The 20,849-nt window shown below is 37.9% G+C and overlaps 3 protein-coding genes across 5 annotated transcripts in view; 1 reads left to right on the top strand and 2 right to left on the bottom strand.

Annotated features, from left to right (window-relative positions):
- The window catches only part of numb (NUMB endocytic adaptor protein), a 101,029-nt gene extending 93,046 nt beyond the window's left edge, over nt 1-7,983 (bottom strand). Inside the window, exon 1 of one of the 2 annotated variants that reach the window (XM_036370586.2) lies at nt 7,314-7,983. The gene's annotated coding sequence lies outside the window, so the exon portion shown is untranslated. Of the gene's footprint in view, nt 1-6,512 lie in introns of both variants that reach the window. The other variant, XM_036370584.2, reaches the window with a different exon arrangement.
- Nucleotides 7,984-12,279: 4,296 nt separating this feature from the next.
- On the top strand, nt 12,280-13,956 carry LOC106619519 (cytoplasmic dynein 2 light intermediate chain 1). The gene is made up of 3 exons (XM_014237632.3): nt 12,280-12,787; nt 12,858-13,290; nt 13,344-13,956. Exons 1-3 carry the CDS (start codon nt 12,581-12,583, stop codon nt 13,808-13,810), a joined length of 1,107 nt encoding a protein of 368 aa, XP_014093107.1. The 5' UTR covers nt 12,280-12,580; the 3' UTR covers nt 13,811-13,956.
- A 1,700-nt stretch (nt 13,957-15,656) lies between these two features.
- scat (VPS54 subunit of GARP complex scat) lies at nt 15,657-20,718 on the bottom strand. 2 transcript variants are annotated; one of them, XM_036370557.2, is made up of 5 exons: nt 20,588-20,718; nt 20,191-20,521; nt 19,207-20,135; nt 18,364-19,133; nt 15,657-18,309 (listed from the first exon to the last, which is right to left on the bottom strand). In XM_036370557.2, exons 2-5 carry the CDS (start codon nt 20,391-20,393, stop codon nt 17,320-17,322), a joined length of 2,892 nt encoding a protein of 963 aa, XP_036226450.2. In that variant the 5' UTR covers nt 20,394-20,521; nt 20,588-20,718; the 3' UTR covers nt 15,657-17,319. The 2 variants fall into 2 exon arrangements, with proteins under 2 accessions (XP_036226450.2, XP_069963141.1); XM_070107040.1 differs by having other exon boundaries at nt 20,191-20,705.
- Between the last annotated feature and the right edge of the window lie 131 nt (nt 20,719-20,849).

Raw genomic sequence — 20,849 nt, forward strand, 5'->3', positions numbered from 1 at the left:
AGGTATGTATGCATATATGTGCAGATTTATCTAGGAAAAAGTTTGCATTCTAAAAGTCTTGCGTAAATAATTAAATTACCGCTGCAGCGCTGAGTCTGACTTATGTATATATATATACATATGCATACATACACACGTGTGAGTCATAAAGATGAAGTAATAAACCGTCAGTTAAAGTAGAAAGTTCAAATGCTTGTAAAATTACATGGAGTGATTTATGAAATGTGAAATAAAACTAAAAACCGAGAAAGATTTGAAAGCAAAATATGGCATAAGTATATTTAATAACTGAGTTTAAAGCAAGCAGTAGCTGGCTGGTAGCAGTTAATTGACCTACAACCGGTATTTTCATGTTATTACTTCATTTTAACTTTCAAAGAGAGCTGTCAAAATTTTAAGAAGCGATTATTACTTGCGTTTTTTGGTACTTTTTGAAATAAGTACCAAAAGATTTAAAGCAATAACTTTACGTACTTCAATTCCTGCTACTTTATGATAAACATGAATGGTTGCTGGCAAAAAAATTTGAGAGCTTAGGTTTTAGTCTAGCAAACTTTAAAGCTGAGGTCATACATTCAATGAATACACTCAGTAGTATCGAGTCGAGAGCACTTACTATGAAGCGCTTTAAATTCTAAAGAAATAGGATAAGGCTAACCAAGCGGTAGACAAAGTTGAATCACCAAATTAACTGAATCTCAAAACACTTTAAACAGCCGTTTTATTGAAAAAACAAAGGTCTGTCTCATATCCCTTAAATTTATATAAAACTTAATAAGAAATTCGAAGAGTTCCTTATAGAGCTTTCCAAGTAAATTGCAACATATGCAGAAACTAAACTTTGATATACTTAACATATGTATACTTTACAACTTTGGATCCATACATGATACTAAGTACTCTTTCACAAACTCCTTAAGGGGTTATATCCACTTTCAAGTAAAAAAAGACGTTTTTTTCATTAATTTTTTTGCAGCAGCATTTTATTAAACAAATAAATAAAAAATAATGCAAATTTTCAGAATTTAATGTATCTTAGAAATCGATGATTAATTTTGCAACATTTTGGATTCCCTTAATTCCGTAGCCGAGCTGCACGAGGGCCACCGAAATAAGGTGCCTAACGGTGGGAAATATTTTTCTGCTACAAATTACATCAAAACCAAGAACCAAAAATTTTTTTTATTACTATAGATGAGTACAGGTTATGATCGAAGGAGTAAGACTACAAAATGGCGGTTTCTTTAAAAACACAAATTGATTTTTGTGAAAAAATTTACACTTTAGAGTGGCTTAAAAAATCGAAATCCTTATTCCTTCAATCATTATCTGACAAATAATATATCTAAAAATATTATGTAAAAATTTCAAAACAATCGGCACAACCGTTTCGGAGAATCTTATCTCATTGACTTGGAAAAAGGCGTTTCGAGAAAAATGCGTTTACACGTTTGCGAGCCGATTCAACTAAGTAAAAACTTTGTTACAAATACACTTAAATCCCCGCAAGTATTTGCTGGACCAACCTCAAGTTTTCCGAAAATATTTTCAAATATACATATGTACATTCGATTTATAAAAAAAAACAAAAATTTTATTTTTTGACAAATTCACTCCTTAAACCAAACCATATAAATCCTGTTATTTTTATAGCGACCTAAAACATTCTTAAGTTGCTTTGTGGAATAAGAAAATTTGGTCGATAAAATAAAATACGCTGCGTTCCAGTTCCACCGATCTCTGGTTTGTTTTATACTTGTTATCTTCATCATACGGTCTGTTAAAGATCCACTAGACCAATGAAATAATCGCTTGACTCCTCTGGCTTCAAAGCAAAATAACTGGACGAAGTCATAACTTCCAATTTTCCGCAACCAACTCGGAAATTTCTTAGAATAACTCTCGCCTAAAACTTCTTTCCTTAATAAGCTAACGATAGACGACAAAGTCGCTTCATTTATAGTTTCACGACAACTTAAGCCACATAACATTCAAAAATTTCCACATTAGTTTTTAAAGAAAGTTCCACCACGTATTAAAAACCAATATATAATATTCTTAATTTGCTTAGGGAAATCCAGCTGAGGTAATACCCAGTTCGTTCCTATTCCATAGATATTATATATAGATTTTATATATACAGACCGATGGACTATTCACTTGCTCCGACTGGTTTTAAAGAATTACAACGGTATGAAATTATAACCTAAAATTTAATTTTCAAAGCACTTGTAAATTTCTAAGAATAATTTTCGGGAAATGTTATAACCGCCGGAAAAAGTTAACCATAGAAGACAAAGCTCGCTTCATTTAGTTTCTCGATAACTAGCTACAGAACTCAACCCTGTTGGACGCTCCTCACATTAATATTCATAAAATATTTCTCTACATATTAAAAACCGGCTAGAACTACTTAAGTTTATAGATGTTTACTTTTACTAAAACGTGACTCAACTTAGTTAAATATAAGCAAGAAACCTCAAAGAAGAGTGAGTAATTAACAAACAACTTCAATATTTTTCCGCTACTCACACTTCGCCTCCGCCAACTATCAAGAAATCACTTACTTGCCTGCGCAATATGTTGCTTGCTGACTGCCGCCGAGTCCACATAAACTCAAAATTTCTGCAACACAACGTCAGCCTCGTAACTCATTTGCGGCAAAACAAATTTCACACATTTTCAGGGACATAATTTCGCAGTTGTAGCTAGTGTGCGCTAATTAAATTAGAGAAGGGGGAGTGCGATCAAAAAAAAAAACAAGTAAAATAAATGGTAGAGAAAAAGAAAACTAAATTAAAAACTGTAAACTACGCGGCCTCTTTTGTTGTAGTGTAGGAGGAACTAATGGGAGCGATGAAGGAACCAATATTTACATAAAGGTGGCGGCGGCGGCTCGGCAAGGGTGACGGGACTTGATGTGTTGATTGTTGAGCGAGTCAACGATATTGGGAGTGAAGAGTGTGTGGAAGAGTGTTCCAAGCAAACAACAGCCGGCATAAATGAGTGAGGAAATCATAAGAAGAAATAAGGTAAACGTAAAAACAAGCAAATTTACTGCAGTGTCGCTGCTGTTTTTATGAGACTACATAAAGGGGCAGAGGTGGAGGGTCTTCCAACAATATATATAAATGTGTCGTCAATGGAAACTATGGGTACTTTCGTGATACCAAGAGGTGGCGCGGTAAAATGCAAATGCATACATTAGCCAAAGCAGGAGAGTACAATCGAAGCTGACGTGAAAAAGAGGCCACGAAGTGGAGTTTCCTGGCACAAAAATTGGAATTTATATTAAGTTGGCATACAAACGCATACATGCATAGATATTAGTATGCAAATAGCCGATTCTATGCATTCATTAGCTCCTGAAGCTGACTCTGTTTTTGCACATTTATTAGAAATACAAAATAGATTTTATATATTATATATATACATATATACCTATATATAAGTATGAAACATAAGGTGTATAACTAGGCGAAGGACTGACAAATGTTCGAAGATTCTTGATTTAATAGTTGAGATAAAGATTTTTGAAAATTCGGAAGAGAGAACTGCATGCAGCTCGGAATCTACGTGGCATGGCCGTCTATAAACGAGAAAAATGTATAAGAAAAAACATCATCCTCAGTACAGAATAACCTCCGAACTTGACTTTGTGACAGTGAATATAAAGTCAGAAGACTGTCCATGGAAATCCAAGAAACAGTCGTGGTCAAAAGCAGTAGTTTTTAGATGAAAAGCTATCGTCACAACTTAGAAGAAGATGGACTATTTATGTTCGCAGCCAATAGTGTCTCCACTACTACCACTCAACCAAGTTAAACAGGCACGGAATGGCATACTATGTTTAACTAATTTTTCAGTTCTTCGAAGTTACAAGACGAGACGAAAGGCCACACGTTTTTTAACTGATTTTTCGGTGCTACGGAGTAGCAACTCGATTTGAGCAAGTTTAATACAAATTTTCAAATATAAACCGTGCTAACTCTGGTCTCGTTGAAGATTATATCTCATTGAAATTTATCGGTATAATGACAATTGAAATTCCGAGTGTAAAAGTTCCAATCCAGATTCGATCAAATATAGAACTGTTACCTGGTTTCTTAAAGTGACTGTATATATAATTTTATCAAAAAAGTGTTGATAAGAAAAAGCTTGTTAAATAAAGAATTCGATGTTCGAGATCTCCACTTATAACTTACTTTTTTTTTGTCAGTCCCTTACCTAAAAGTCCGCAGGCTGCACAACATTAGATATTCTTCTTTTCAAAGAGTTCTATTACAGAAACCTTCACAATGATTCTAAAGAAAGTTTAGAAAGTTTTAAAGCTTACTAATATAATCTTAAGAGAGTTGAGCGACAAACTTAAGCGGCTCTATACTCCAGAAAATGTATCATCTTTCTTTTTCTATGAGTTTTTCTGCCGAATAGAGCAACAACGCAGAATTTAAGCACTAAAAACCTTATAACTCCAGATTAGACTAGGAGACTATTATACAGCAGATAGGACTGTTTGCAAACGAAATCTTTGATGGTTTTAGATTTCAAGTTTCACGATCTCAGATGATCATCGATTATGTAGCGCTAACACTCGATCGGTTCTAAAATGCAAGTACATTTGGTGTAAAGTACTGAAGAGATAAAGAGTAACGGAGAGCATGGGAGAGACAGATCTTAAGCAACAAATTATATATTTTTTAGTTTACGTAAATATTTCTATTGGAAAAAAAGGATGCACCATTTAAATAATTAACGATTTAAGCTGTTAAGATGAAATACAAGCTTAAGCACTTTCAGGTCTTGACAACTCTAGATTTTGAAATTTGTTTTATATCAGGTCAGAATAATAGCATGTGGCATCTTCTAACATTTAAAACCCTGAACACGGTATAATTAGTTTGTTCCGAAGTTTTCAAAAGTGAACACCCAGTAGGAAAACGTGGGAAACCTTATATAGTGCATATATATTGTATATGATATAAATAAGCAGCGAGCTAAGTCGATTTAGCTATGCCGACTATTGCAATTCAAAAGGAATGACATAAGAATTCTAGTATGAGTACTAACAGATCACTGACTTATTGAACGACACGCCAGCTGCTGGGGATACCATACCATGAAGCTACCAAAAGGTAGAAGAAGAAAAGACTAGACATCTTCTATACCGATGCTAGGCTTTGTATCGCAACTAACTATGCCTCGGAAGTTACACATATCAAACCTTTCGAATTGACGAACTAGTCCTTCAGTTTCACTACAGAAGTTGCTCATTTGACGGAACCGCCGATAACGGGCCACTATACCATACAGGCTGACCAATCAAACTCAAGTTCTTGTAGGGAAAACTTTTTTACTTGACAAGATATCCTCACGAAAATTGACACAGATTATTGTTCAAGGTAATGTTATAATTTTCGAAAGTATTGCTCTGATCGGCTCACTATAGCATATAGCTGCCATACAAAAAGCACGATCAAAATCAAGTTCTTGTATGGAAAAAATTTTTACTTGGTAAGATGTCGTCTCAAAATTTGGCATAGGCAATTGGCCAGAGCAGCGTTACAATCACCGACGGAATTGTTTAGATCGAATCACTATAGCATATAGCTGCCATACAAACTGAGTAGGATAAAGATAAAGAAAAGGCAAAAGATAAAGATTAAAGAGAAATGCGTATGTAATTGGCTTACATCCTAGCTACATATTTGACCAATCAACATAACTGTTAAGTAATAAACGATGTCGAAACAAGCACCTACGATTAGTTGAACGAACATTCGTTAATCCTACACTACACTTTACTTGTAGGCTACTACATCCCATGTCAAATTCACACATTATTTGTGCACGGCTAAAGCGCTCTATCGGTGTGTGAGCGCGTGTGTGGCACATCCGTTCGTGTACGCATGTACGAGTATGTGTGTGTGGGCAAGCAGACAGACCGTGCAAAGTGAATGTACTTAGGCAACATATTCGCGTCTCCTGGCTAATGAGCGCTATCGAGCAGGCAGCGGTGCGCGCCTGGTTATGTGGGCGGCATTAGCGCGGTAACCAAAATACAACTATAACAACAACAATAGCAGCAAATTAATGAATTCGATGAAGGCAACGGCTTTACGCCGCCGGTCGCAGCGTGTTAGAATGTTACGAATACAGCGCTTATTGGCTAAACAACAAAAGCACATGGTAATAATAACAACAACAAAAAAATCACAATAATAACAACAACAAAAAAGCAAAATTAAGACTAACCAAAAAAGAAATCTAACAAAAACAGGAGCAAAACAACAACGTCACGTTGGCGTAGTTCAAACAACAAAAAATACATAGTAAAAACAGGCGAAATGGCAAAAGTAGGGAGGAAAAATCGATTTTTCGTGTGGACGCCGATAAAACACAGCGCCTTTTTTCGAGCAAATGTGTGAATGTTTGTATGTGTGGGTGTGTGTGTTTGTTTGCGTACACTTTTTGTTTTTTGCTAGCACGGCTGATTAAAAGCACGCACTCACCTGCAAAATTTGCCTGCTACACCACTCGGTGCGGTTGTTCTGGTAGCACGTACGCTCGCTGCGCGCTTTGCCGCCGCCTTTACTCTGCTCGCTGCTCTTCCCCGCTAGCGTTTTTGTTTAAATGAAGTTGCGTTTCGCAAAATCCAACAAACATCTGTGCATTTTCTCAAACACTACTCCATGCGTAAGCGCGGATGCTAATACAATGTAGATGTGTATGCGTGTACTTCACTTCGAACTTCGAATTCACAACTTTATGCGAATTTATTGCACAACACAACTTCGAAAAGCACTTTACACACTACTTTTATATGTTTGTTGTATTATATATTTTCGTATTTTCTTGCTTCTGATTATTTTATTTACTTTTTGCTAAACATAACGGTAAATTTTGCTATGGCGATAACCTCAAAATAAAGCAAGCAGGGTTTACGCGCTTCGCCAAACACAATTTCGGCACTTTTTCATAATTTTTTTTTTACATCAATAATTATTATTTTTTATTTCAAAAAATATTTTGTATATATAATATTTTTTTTATTTATTTGTGGCGATTTGTGGCTAAACCAACGTTATAACACACGTAGCGTGATTTTTCATAACTCCACTTTTCTATACTTTTTTACACATTTTTCGCTGAACTTCATTGCACGCCTTCACGTCACTGATCCGTCTTTCCAGCAACTTCAATAGAGACATTCATGAAGTTTACTCTGTCAAGTCATACATACAACTCCCCACATGTATGTTTGTAGATATGCTTGTATGTTTGTATATGAACCGTATTTGAGCATCACTTACCGCTGTACAATATGCTCCACCGAGACACGTCTAATTCCATTCGCAGCGCATAGCACACTATTCGAATGTATTTATGAGACGATGACGATGACGACGACGACGACGACGCGTCTGTCCGACTTGGCGCTGCTTTCGTTAGTGAGCGGCCTAACCAGTGCGCAAGTCGAACGCTGAAGCGTGTTGGTAATGAAAGGTGGCGCGCGCAAGGGGGTGGCGGCGCTGGCAAAGACGATAGCTCGCGTACTCCACAAGTAATGTATGAAATTTCAGAATGTTACAATAAAAATAACAACAACACTCAAGCCCAAACAAAAACAAAAGCAAAAGCGTAGCGCAAAGCGTGTAGCTCTGGCGCTAACGCTACAAGAACCAAACGAAGTGGTAATCTCAAACGAAGCTTGTGAGCAAACAAATGATGTGAGCGCGTTGGCAGCGGCGTTGAGATGAGCGGCTCGCTGGAGTTCTAAGCTAAGTTTGATTTGTAGCATGCGACTTTGCAGCATCAAAGCTGGTCTGCACGAGCGCGTTAGTTGTGTTAGCGCTTGACTTTGCTGGCTTGTATGTCAGCATTTGCACCGCAGCGACGGCGCCAAGTCGGCGTTCCAAGAATAAATATTCAAATATTCAATTTTAGCCACGAAATCTTAAAACACTTCAAAACAGCTCCGCAAATAGCCACTAGTACAACATTTTAACACCAAGCCGCTAATATTAAACGAACAACATTAACCCTTCACTAACCACACAAGTTTTTGAACTGAAAGTGCCCATCTTCTTTGTTTCGATATGTTAATTATTTTCTTTCGCGTTAAAAAAATAAAAAAAAAAAACTTAAATGAGCAGTCAAATTCAGTCAACACTTGTACAATCAAAATAAGAAAAACAAAAAAAAAAACAAAAAACGAAGTCAAAACAAATACAACATTGACTGAATTAACACTCTGGCGGCCAGCACTTGCGTGTTTGATAGGGACATACAGGTATTTCGGCAAACACGACGGTCACGTACAGTAGATTACAATATTACGCGCACACTCGTGTTTTTCGCGAAATAAAGCTCGAGAATATATTCAACGAGTTCTTTAATTAAATAAGGAGCGAAGCTTCTGTAAATAAACTCAAGGGGCGAGGTTACTGAAATCTAAAATCCAGTAAAAGCGCTATATTACAAGTAGATATGAAACATTAGAATATAGATATCACACGATATTGGTGATCAATTGACCGGCCCGAAACTTGCAATTATCCGCGAAGTATTCTCTCAATAAATCCATTGATTGATGCGATGTGTGGGAAGTGGCGCCGTCTTGTTGAAATCAAATGTCGCCGAGATCACGAGCTTCAATTTCAGGCATCAAATAGCAGGTTATCATGGCGCGATAACGGTCGACCGATGATTCCACCGGCCCACAAACCACACCAAAGGATCTTCTTCGAACTTTTCAAGAGCCAATAGAGCGAAACTATGTCGCTTGAGAAGGTCGAGCGGCTTCAGTTCTTGCACAAGCTATATTTTGTACGCTTTCTATTTAAGATCTCTACGTAAAATGCGCCAAGACTCCGAGTTGCTGCGAACGGCGCCGTACCGACTCTCCACGGTCTTCGTGAACACTCTCAGCTACGACCGTTATATTTTCTTCACTATTTGTTGGACGTGGTTTATTCGGTCAAATATTGTCAAATAATGAGCGCTGGATGTCGCGAATAGTATGCTCAGTAGGCCGATTATGTTGACCATACGTTGAGCAAAGCACCTAAACCACATTCTTTAGAGAACGTGAATTTTTGTAATAAACTTAAATAATTTGTAAAAGTGGTTCAAGCGTAAGTTTTTCCATGATGAAATGCCAGACAATACTGAACAAAAATAACATGACAGCTTGACACGACTCACGCGTGATTTGTCCAAAAAAGGCTATTGAAAAAAGTTCCTAACTTTGTGGGGGCGCTCTGCCGGAACAAATGGATGTCGAAGGAACATAGTCTGATCTATAAGGCGGGGGAGCCAAAACTTCACAGCCGCAATTTTTCAAATAGTTTTTAACAGGTCTTGTTAGATGAGGTCGAGCGTTGTTTTGATAATACTTGTAAATTATTGCCTGGTGTCTAGTCGAATATTCCTGGCGTTTTTTGACAATCGCACGCTGTCGATAGCGTTCCCCATTAATGGTTTTACCAGGTTTTAGAAGCTCATAATATTTCGGCTGCATTTTTCTTCATATTAAAGTAATAAAAAATGTGGAAAACGGTTGGCCTCAAGGGCCATCCCTGCAACTTCCCTCTAATTTCATACGCTAACGTTCAAATTTCGCTTTTTTCACTGCTTTTGAGCTCTTCGAAATTTTTCGTTTTCGATATCTCGCAAGTAAATCTACCGATTTCGACCCGGTTTGCGGCAAACGATGTGTTTTTTCAAGGTTTAGAACTGATTAGTTTTTGGTGTTGATCGGTCAAGTCGTTTGGAAGAAATTCGAAAAAAAAACGATTTTTTCGAAATTTTTTGTTTTGAGATTTCTCAAAATCTACTGGTCCGATTGGGTCCAAACTCACACGAAATTCAAGTGCAATGAAACCCTTTGGAATGCCGTTTAGTTTATTCAAATCGGTTGAACCGTTTAAAAGTTATAAGAGGGTCACATACATCCACACACACACACATACATCCACACATACATACAGACATACGGACATCATCGTAGAAATGTTCGGGGAAGCTTCCTCGACCCTCAAAACGTCGAGATCTGTTGAGAACTCGATTTTTGCAAAATGGGGTGAAACCAATATCTTCCCGATTTTTAGAAAATTTTCCATTTTCTTAGCGGGAAGTTAAAAAATGCTCTTCACTAGTGCATTACGCCCTTTGTTACCTTGAGACTTAGCAGATTACCTATAGGGAAGAGTATGGAAGTTTATAGCAAAAGAAACCATGATTAGTCTTAATTTGTAGTAAATTCGCACGAACTTGTAGAAATCGACCAATTTAGGTCTGAAATTTCGTGAAATTAAAAAGAAATAATTTTGATAAATCTCTTGATGGATTTTCTAATTCAATGTTCAACATCTTCCTGTTAACGGTTGACTAACGAACTGCATACGAGCTGTACAGAACTGGCACATCTAAACTTGACACTATTTGAAGGTGACATAGCTTCTTCTGGATTTTTGGGTTTCATGAATGAATCGGTGTAGTGTCCTGTTCTTAAATTTGTGGCGGCTAAGCTACTAAATTTCCGTTATAACAGCCAGGCTAGTGCAAAATCAGAATCTGTTCCGTATTTGGTTTAGTTCAAGTGTATATTTACTTTTATGGACTACTGTTGGTATATGTGTATTTATGCTTTGGCTTTAGTGTTTGAATTGTTGTTGTTAGTGAGCGAACCTTTAATAAATCATTTACTCAACGGACATGCGTTGTCGCGGGTCTTCCTCTCTGTATCACTAATTGCAATTCAGTGTTGTCCTTTAAAAGAGTCCTGGGGAAAACTAAAACAATTTTTGTCACGGATAAATTTAAATAAATTTATTTAAATGATTTTAGTATTTTAAATTTTTAATTTTAAATTTTTTATTTTTAAATTTAATCGTATAGATTTTGACGCGCAAGATTCTGACGTAGTCCTAGAATTATTAGCTCAATATTTTAGAGTGACCTAACGAAAGTTGTGTTGAATACAGAACTTCTATTTGGCCAACATCTAGTTAGGTCGATGCTAGAACCATTTGTCTACTCACTTAGTACTAAAAAATTCTGGTAAAGCGTTCAAGAAGAAGAAGTAGTTAGTCAGAACAAACGGCCAAACCACTTGTAAATTTCAAAAAGTCGAAAGTCGGAAAATAGTTTCGGAGATATTAGCGTGTTTGTATTCGGCTCCGAAAAATTTAACAGCATTTTTCTCGAAACTCTGTTGCCAGAATGGCTGAAGAAAGTTTCTTCGAAACGGCAGAACCGATCAGCTTGAAATTTTCACACGACTTTCTCAGATATACATTTTTGTAAGGTAATGATCGTAGCAGTAAGATTTTTTATAATTATTTCGTCTATTTAAACAATTCGGAAATGTCGATTTTTTTACAAACATCGACTTTTGTGAAGCTCCCATTCTGTCAAAAATCAAAATTTTTGTTAGCGCTATAGTAATAATACATTTTTTTGAGTTTTGGTTTTGAGATAATTTTAAGCCGAAATCCAACAGCTTTTTGAAAGACCTTCCTAGAGATTGCCTACGGGATAATGGGAATACCAAATTTTACAAAATAAAACACTGATTTGTAAAGTAATATATTAAATTCTGTAGATGTACATACATAATTTTTATTTATTTGAAAAAAAAAAAATATTAAAAAAAAAACACAAAAAAGGTATTTTTTCTAACTTGCAAGGGATGTAACCTCTTAAACCTTCCAAAAAACGATTAAACTAGTTCAGTATTAATTGTGGACGAATAGAGATAGAACTATAACCCGAAAGTTATAGAAATTAAGATTAGATTAGATCCGATTAGTTATTTGGAGTGCCTTTAACAAAATTTTAGTGAATAGGTTCGAAAGATCACGAACTAAATACGAGGAGGATTTTTTTTAATAATAATATGTAATAGTCCTTTTCTTATGACGTTGGGTGTCGCAATCTTGCTTCTATCACATCAATAACGGTAAATCGACTTTTCTCTGAAACTTAAAAATTAAAAAAAAAAAAGATATTTGAATTCGAAGGTTAGTAATAGGTCCCATAACCACGACATAATGTGGTTTGAGAAACACAAAAATCTTTGGAATCTGTGCCTTATCGCCAGAGTTGTTCCTCAAAATATTAGCGTGACCCTAGCAGTAAAAATAATGACTAAATCTGTAGTTACTACAGTTGGTCTTCGGAACACTGAAAGACTTAGTATTAATTATAGAATTTTTCAGAAATATGAAAGAATCACTGAGACTTTAATTTATACAGTACCGTCAATGAATTGAATTGAAAACAATCTTCGGAACATTATATTATATTTATCTATGAAAATATATTTCAAAAAAATGTATAATTCGTGAAACTAATAGAAAGACTATAGAAAAATTCGAAAGGCTAATTGGACAACAAAAGACATTCGATTTCCCGGCAGGTTAAGCAAAGACCACACAACCATGGACGGGAGCTATAAACACCACCAGCTCAGCCTGCCGAAGTCTCCATTAGCAACGATATCACTTAGCACCTGACCGAAATGCATAACAAAACAGAGTTAGAATTTTCATAAGCGTTCAAAAGGCGACGGCAAATGAAAGGGCAATTTTTTCATACAGGTTTACAATTCTTTAAGAGAATTTCGAAAATGTTTGAGAAACGAGATAACAAGCAAGCTGGCGATAAACGTGAGACCATACAGGAAATCGCAATTAAACTAGCCGAGGAGCAATTGCGTACGCTGCAGCTAGAGAGTGGACCTAAAGAGCGCACCGTTTTCGTGCTGGGCAGCAGAGGTGCCGTAAGTAAATGTGATGAAATAGCGGATGGAAAATTTTTGAAAAATTGATGTTTAAACCATTTTGTCGTAGGGCAAATCTACGGCGCTGCATAAATTCTTTGAACGCGAGGACAATCCGCGACCCACACTTGCTTTGGAGTATTCTTATGGGCGACGCACGAGTGGCACACAAAAACAGGTGCTAAATATTTGGGAGCTCGGCGCTTTGGACAATGCAGAACAATTGATTTCTGTGCCTTTGCGCACGCATGGACTCGAAAATTTTGCGGCCATTATAATGTTGGATCTCTCGCAGCCGAAACGTGTTTGGCCGGAATTGGAGCGCATTTATCAAGCGTTACGTAGCACAAGCAGTAAACTGTTGAGCCCGGATGAGGAACAAATGTATCGCGAGCGCATGGCAGATCGTCTCAAAAAGGATCACAACGATTTGGAGTGTCTCGAGCTGATGTCATTCCCAATAGTTATAGTTGGTGGCAAATATGATTTGTTCAAAGATTTCGGTTTGTATGCACTGAGGCACTCTACAACTCTTAACTAACTGCGTTTCTTCTAGACGCCGAGCTGAAACAACATATTTGCCATTGTCTGCGCTCCATGGCGCATCTGATAGGCGGCAGCGTGCTTTTCTATTCCAATAAAATACCCAAACTAGCGAAAACACTACGCGATACCATAAGTCACTTGGGTTTCGGTAGTCCTACGCATCCATTTCGCTCACATGTGACCGACAGCGCGGATGCGCTATCCATTTGGTTCGGCACCGATAGTTGGGATCAGATTGGCAGCGTTGGTGTGCTGAGTGTAGAACGTATCGGCGCGCTATTGGCCAACGAGGCGCCACAGTTGAATGAAGTGGGAAAAAAACGTTCTGCAAAATCGAAAACACATATCAATGATCCAGCCAAGGATCCAGGGTTTCGTGAGAGCATCATCGATGAGATGCGCGCGCAGAAGGATAAAGAGCTGCAAGCGCTTATTACGGAATCACAATTACGTGGACAGTTCGAGACAATTGTTTGAAATGCGTTGGGTAGTTTAAGCACTCGAGAATTAAAGGAAGTATGGAAATCGGAATATATTACATGTTTCTGATAAAATATTTCAGTACAATCTATAAAGCTGTGACTGTAAAGCTCAAGTAATAAATGTTTTCTCCACCAAATCAATTCTCATAGAAATAGTATGAATCTGGGTTTAATGTTTGTAATTATGTGAGCCTCTAAAGTTATCTATAGGAACCCATATATAAAATAAGGTCCCGACACTTTGATGGAAAAGATCATGCTTCAGAGCCACGATCTCTACTAAGTACCAATCACGCCTTTGATAACAATTTATGAATAAACTCTTTAGGTTATGGTGAGAATAACAATACTTTGGGAATAACCATAGACTTCTGCGCCTTGTAAAGTTCTAATGGCAAAGGTCTTGGCTTCATATTATTTCGACTCAAATATCTTGCTGCTGACTCAAATATCTTTTAGCAGTTGTTCTCATAAAGACGTAAAGCTGAAATCAGACATTGCTATCGACAAATAATATGAGTTGGAAACAAAACTGAATAAAATTTGAAATCTGAAATTAATATTAACTCATTCTCTCAATTTCTCAAATATTTTTAATATTATTAACCTTATCACGCAAGAGGGCGCACACCCTGTTTCGATCGACCGTCTAAACCTAAACTAACCTAGCCTTATCACTAAAAGACGTAATTTAGCCAAGACTTAAATCTAAGTAAATCCACATTTCGGGCGGCATATCAGAGATACCCCTTCCGTCAATAATAAACACACTGAAAACTTTTCTACTACTTTCCCTCATCATTTGGCTGATCTACATCCATCAACATCAGCCCGCATCATAGTGTGATAAATGCTGAGCTAAATCTAGGTCTTCATTAAATTTTATACTACGAAATAACTGTTGACACAACGAAGCATGAATTTCTCCTGTGATTTCCAGTCAACAGTCCAGTTACAAGGTCAAATATTATAACTAAACGAAATATAATTAAAATTCGACCGGAAGGTGTTCTCGGCTCACTTTTATTTCGTTTCGAAAATTCAAAATTCGTGCAGTCATTAGCGAAAGATTAATGTTGTTGGATCTTATACGCTAATGAACTTGGTTTTTTCTTCAAAATCAACTGCGCCGATACCTTATTGAAGCAGAGCCACACCAACTTCATTCGACTATTTACTAGATACGAGTGAGTGAAATTTTGTCTCTCTTTTCGGTTAAAGAATTCAATTTATTACCAAAACTCTAGATAAAGATCTCGAGTGATCTAATTAGTTTCGAGTAATAGTTGAACCGTTATTAATATAGAGTTATATGCAGTGTTTATTATCCACTACCACTACAACAACAATTGCTTATGGCGTAGAGCTCACCTAAGGACTTTTTACAATATATCCTGAACAGGGTATACATATTTACATGCCTATATAGTCCCCCAGTTTTTAAGATATTGATCTGAAATTTTGTACGCGTCCTTTTCTCTATAAGAAGATGTGATTTGTCGGAACCGTTAATATAGGACCACTATATCATATAACTATCGTACAAACTTATCGATCATAATTAAGTCCTTGTATGGGAAGCTTTTTTATTTGACAAGATATCTTCAGAAAAGTTGGCATAGATTATTGTTCAAGGCAACGCTATATGCTCCCAGTATATTGTTCAGATCGGATCACTATAGCATGTAGTTAACAAACTGATCGATCAAATAGTCAAGACCTAGTACAAACTTCACGAAACTGACATGATATCTTCACGAAATTTGGCATATATTATTGTTCAAGGCAGCGCTATATGCTCCGAAAAAAGTATTATACAAACTGATCGATAAAAATCAAGCTCTTGTATGGAAAACTTTTTTATTTGACAATATATTTTCAGGAAATTTGTCACGGATTATTATTCAAGGCAACACTATTTGTTCAGATCGGATCACTATAACATACAGCTGACATACAAACTGATTGATCAAAATCAAGTTCATGTATGGAAAATTTAAATAATTTTAAGGAATGTTGACAATCACTGGCGAGATAAAAATTTAGAATCTACAACAACAATACCAAATTCTCTAGGAGTATATTTCACAGTACAACTTAAATGTTTTTTTTACCGTTTGTTATATTTCATTTTTATATAAATGTTTGGTCGTTTTTATTATATGCAGAATTTCACTATATAATAGGCTTTAGCTTAAGCAATTTACTTGCACAGAACGTAAAATATATACATATACATAATACGACACGTGATGGTGTTTATTAAAATTTTCGAGGGTTTTCTGTTTTTCATATTTCTTTACTAGTCATTAGAAGCCTAAGTACAAGCAAATACTACTAGTAATCTTTTATAATTATTTATATGTATTATCGGCTTTTAAACATATTCCTAATAATTATTTTTATTTTTCATAATCGTATTGTATATATGTATATCGAAACTTATGCCATAAATATGTATATACTTATATAATTTTATTTTCAACGCTTTTTTCCAGTTAGAGTTTTAAAAATTTCGCTAAAGAGTCTGTGACTGACTTACAGTAATGCAATACCAACACCCAAATGTGTATCCTGTTACAGGAAATATGTTTGTATACTTATGGTTGATAGGCGACAACAACAACATGTTAAATTTTTACATTCCAATGCGCGCTGCTGCACCGCTTGGCAATGTTAGCTTAAAATACAAACAAGGAGAGAACTTGCATATTAACTGAGAACCGAAGTACAGTGGTGAGTAAAATTACCACAACAATAATAAAAATAATAATAATAAAAATAAAAATAATAAAAATAATAATATAAATAATAATAATAAAAATAATAATAATAAAAATAATAATAATAATAGTAATAATAAGAATATTAAAACAATTGTCTTAAATTAGTGCAACAACAAAGAAAATTAGGAGCAACGCGTAAAGCCACTTCGACGGCAATTTGTGGCATGCAACAACAAGTGTGGTATGCAACAACAAGTGTGGCATGCAACAACAAGTGTGGCATGCAACAACAAGTGTGGCATGCAACAACAATTGTGGCATGCAACAACAATTGTGGCATGCAGCAACAATTGTGGCATGCAACAACAATTGTGGCATGCAACAACAATTGTGGCATGCAGCAACAATTGTGGCATGCAACAACAAGTGTGGCATGCAACAACAAGTGTGGCATGCAACAACAAGTGTGGCATGCAACAACAAGTGTGGCATGCAACAACAAGTGTGGCATGCAACAACAATTGTGGCATGCAACAACAATTGTGGCATGCAACAACAATTGTGGCATGCAGCAACAATTGTGGCATGCAACAACAATTGTGGCATGCAGCAACAATTGTGGCATGCAACAACAATTGTGGCATGCAGCAACAATTGTGGCATGCAGCAACAATTGTGGCATGCAACAACAATTGTGGCATGCAGCAACAATTGTGGCATGCAGCAACAATTGTGGCATGCAGCAACACTTGTGGCATTGTTGACGTGCAGCAACATTTTAGAACGTCCATATCAGCTCCAGTATGTCGTCGCTCAAATCTGCTGGCGGCAACGCCTTCAATGTGCGCAATGTCTCCATATAAAATGTCAACTCTGACGTCACCACGCCATGTTGCGGTCCACCGTTATTGATGATGTTCAATTTCAAGAGTTGCTCTCTCAGCTTATCCTTAAAATTGCGATGCACAATGCCGTAGATCGTGTGTATCTGCTGTTCGGGTAGTATGGGCGCGATCGCCTCGTGCAACTTCATCATATGACGCGAAATATTACGAAACGTTTGCGACGGTATCGGCGGACGCGCATCCCATTGTTCCAGTTGCATGGAGTCGCGCTCCGTAACGATGCCGTAAATTTTAGTTTCAATTTCTTTGATGTGACTGTGAAAATCCTTTTCGATCGAATCAAAACCCGACACGGCGTGCGCGTCGTAAGCGGCGAAATGTGACTTGATTTTCGGCAAGAGCCAGAGCACAAGTTGTAGCGCGCGCGAAACCAATGCCAAATTGGTGCTGGTTATGGTTTTGAGGCCAGCTACGCGCATGGCACCGGCGCCAATGACCAGTTGGCAGGAGCGTGAATTGAAGGTGCGCAGCAAATCGACAACGTTGCGCGACAAATAGCTCGCCAGTATGGGTAGACGCGTGGCGCAGTGACAGTAATCGCAGAGCATTTGCACCAGCAGCAGCGCGGCGCTGACTAGACAAAACGGTTTGCCTTCGACGAGCAGCACCGGGTTGGCTTGTGGCTTGCTAGTGCTATTGTTGTTGTTACTGTGTCCATTTAGTGTGGCGCCTAGGCTTTCGGCAAAAGACTTGCTCGCCGGCTGCTGGAAGTCTTGCGCGCCCATGCGATCGATAATCTTTTGGAATTCATTGGGTATGTCGACTTGCCGCCAACGCTCCGAATCGAGCAGTAAAGCAAGTTTGCGCTTGCGCTCAGTGTGAAAGTGATTGGCGAAGCGTGAGGCTTGCACTTTGGCGGCGACCTGTAAGTATAAAAAAAGATTAATTTTAATTTTACATATTTTTATTTGTAATACCTTTAGCGGCACGCTGGGCGCGCCACAAATCTCCTCACAACCCGCACTAAACTCATCCACAATTGCGGTCAACTGTTCGATCTCATCCGCCGTCGCTATAGTGCGCTCCAAACTTTGCGTTGACACCAGATTCGCGCAACGCTCATGACAATAGTTGCACACCGCCACCAGCAGCTCATCCAAACGCTCCGTTACATTTGCATGATCTGTTGACGTTAGAAATGCTTCCGAGTCTATTAGATTGACAGCGCCTTCTTGCGCGCCGTTCACCGCGCCGCCAGCAGCTGCATCCGTTGTCTGCCGCATTATGCCCGTCACGGCGCGTATGCGTTGTAGCACAGTTAGCAGTGCCACAGTGGCCTCCTTTAGCAGCGTAATCCATTCGCTGATCGTAAGACTTTGTGCCTCTTCGCCGGCACCGGTCAGACATATTTCCGCATCGCTGGATGCTATCACCTCGATTACGAGCTGCTTGATGATGGCACGTATGGTTACAATCGCTTCGTCCTTGTATGTCGTGACAAAGGAGAAATTCTTTTTGCGCAGCAAACCCATGACTATGCACACCAGTTTGTCCTCCTCTGCGCATACGCTGTCCGTTTCGTTGAGCACATCACATAGCGGTCGGTTGAGGTCAGCCGTAGCATAACGCTCGAATTCAGTTGTGAGCATTTTGTCGATAAGCTTTTCCATTTCGTTTAGTTGCATGGGGAGATGCTTGAAGCAGTGTATGCCTATGAGCTCTTGCGTTAGAATTTCCTGAGTGGTGCCTAGAAAATCAGCGCATTTATATATATAGTTGTGTTTTTTTTTTTTAATAAAAAAACAGTAAACATATTTTACCTATAAGATCTAACGCTGCCACATAATCCTGCGTGCCTAGCAGTAGTTGCAACATTGGTTGCGTTTTATGCACAGTCGCCATAAGGCTGAGCTTATCAAGTGTTTCCTCAAAGTTTTGTCGACGCTGCGCGAAACGCATCACACGAAATGAGTCAACCACCGCAGATTGGTGTAGCGTGCGCAATGAGGCACGCAATTCACGTACATTGCTGGCCGCCTCCTTCATTTCAGCCATAATGGCGTCTTGTGAGGTCATGGCGTGAAAAAATGCGGCGGATTTCTGTGACACTTGATGCGCTATTTTCACCTCGACAATGTCTAAATAATGCGATAATTGTTCTTGCAAAACACGACCAGACTGTTTATTCTCCTCGCTGGTGTTGGCACTAATACTTGGGAATACAAGCGCAAAAGTCGTTGGATGATTCAAATTCAATTGTTCTTTAAGAAATATATCCGGTATGGCGCTAAGGCTGACGTTGTGTGTTGGTGAGGTTGGCGTTTTAGCTTCACGTTCAGCCAAAGCGGCTGGTGTTTGCTGCGCACACATGCGTTCATGCCGCCTATAACGTTTACCAATTTTCGCTATGTATTTATCGAAATCTGCATAGGTAATCTCAGGCAAACGTGGCGTGTGCGGTATATATGTTTTCTCTACGAAATTGTCGCCCCACTTTTTTGTGAAGAGATTGCTTTGTTTACCACGTGATGGATCGTTGAGCACAGCTGGTAGATTTTGTGCCGCAGAAAATACGGACCATTCCGGTGGTAGCTCACGTGTCAGCTGATTCACATGATATTTAGCTACATGTGCATCGTAATCACGATCTGACACACCATCCAGCGGCAGCGAAGGACATACGCCATTGAAACCATAACGGCAAACATACGAGCCACCTTCACGCGTGCAATGCCGCTCACGTAAGTGCCTGCGTAAGAAAACGCGTTAGTATTCACTTATTACTTACAATTTATTAAATATACTTGACAAAATCGGCTGAAATTTTGAACGTTTCACATGGGCAATAGTAACATGTTTCCCAACAGCGTGTCACATTTGCTGATAACGTTGATGCACCTGACATCTGTTTCGTTACACCAATATGCGTGCCACCACCTTTCGTTATTTCGACCACATCATCTCCACTATTTAGCGGTGTAGTGCCAGTGTTTTCTGTTGTGGCCATAATACTTACTGTGCAATTTTTTTTGTTTAATTGTGTTTGTTTAATAATTATTTTTTTTATCAAATTCGTTGCTGATATTTTGCCATCTGCCCTACCCAGTTGGTTTATTTACTTCTGCGGCTCCGAAACTATTTCGTTTATTTGTGAAACATTTTGTTAGTGCACAGATTTGTTGGCAACGTTGTTTTACATACGTTTTTGCATTTTTGAATTATGTGCTAGCCGCTTAAACATTAAAAATACTGCAAAATATTTTTTCGTCACTTCATTCAAAACAGCAGAGACGTGTAGCTGTCAATTGGTTAAGGAACGTCATCACTTTGACATTTTATCAAATGTTTACACAAATACTTATAAGAGTGTTGATAAGCGACGGGTTTTCCATAAATTCTGAGCAATCTAATTACTTTGCGTTTATGGAAAATTCCGGTACATAGTAAGAATTCTAAAAAAAGT

This window comes from Bactrocera oleae, chromosome 3 (assembly GCF_042242935.1).
Source record: "Bactrocera oleae isolate idBacOlea1 chromosome 3, idBacOlea1, whole genome shotgun sequence".
Taxonomy (NCBI): domain Eukaryota; kingdom Metazoa; phylum Arthropoda; class Insecta; order Diptera; family Tephritidae; genus Bactrocera; species Bactrocera oleae.

Excerpts from the sequence above, each read along its gene's own strand:
- scat (XM_036370557.2), bottom strand. The coding sequence starts at position 20,393 with ATGGCCACAACAGAAAACACTGGCACTACACCGCTAAATAGTGGAGAT. Across the intron at positions 19,134-19,206 it reads GGCAGCGTTAGATCTTATAG|GCACCACTCAGGAAATTCTA; the intron begins GTAAAATATGTT and ends CTGATTTTCTAG. Across the intron at positions 18,310-18,363 it reads CGCCCAGCGTGCCGCTAAAG|GTCGCCGCCAAAGTGCAAGC; the intron begins GTATTACAAATA and ends TTATACTTACAG.
- LOC106619519 (XM_014237632.3), top strand. The coding sequence starts at position 12,581 with ATGAAAGGGCAATTTTTTCATACAGGTTTACAATTCTTTAAGAGAATT. Across the intron at positions 12,788-12,857 it reads TGCTGGGCAGCAGAGGTGCC|GGCAAATCTACGGCGCTGCA; the intron begins GTAAGTAAATGT and ends ATTTTGTCGTAG. Across the intron at positions 13,291-13,343 it reads TGATTTGTTCAAAGATTTCG|ACGCCGAGCTGAAACAACAT; the intron begins GTTTGTATGCAC and ends CGTTTCTTCTAG.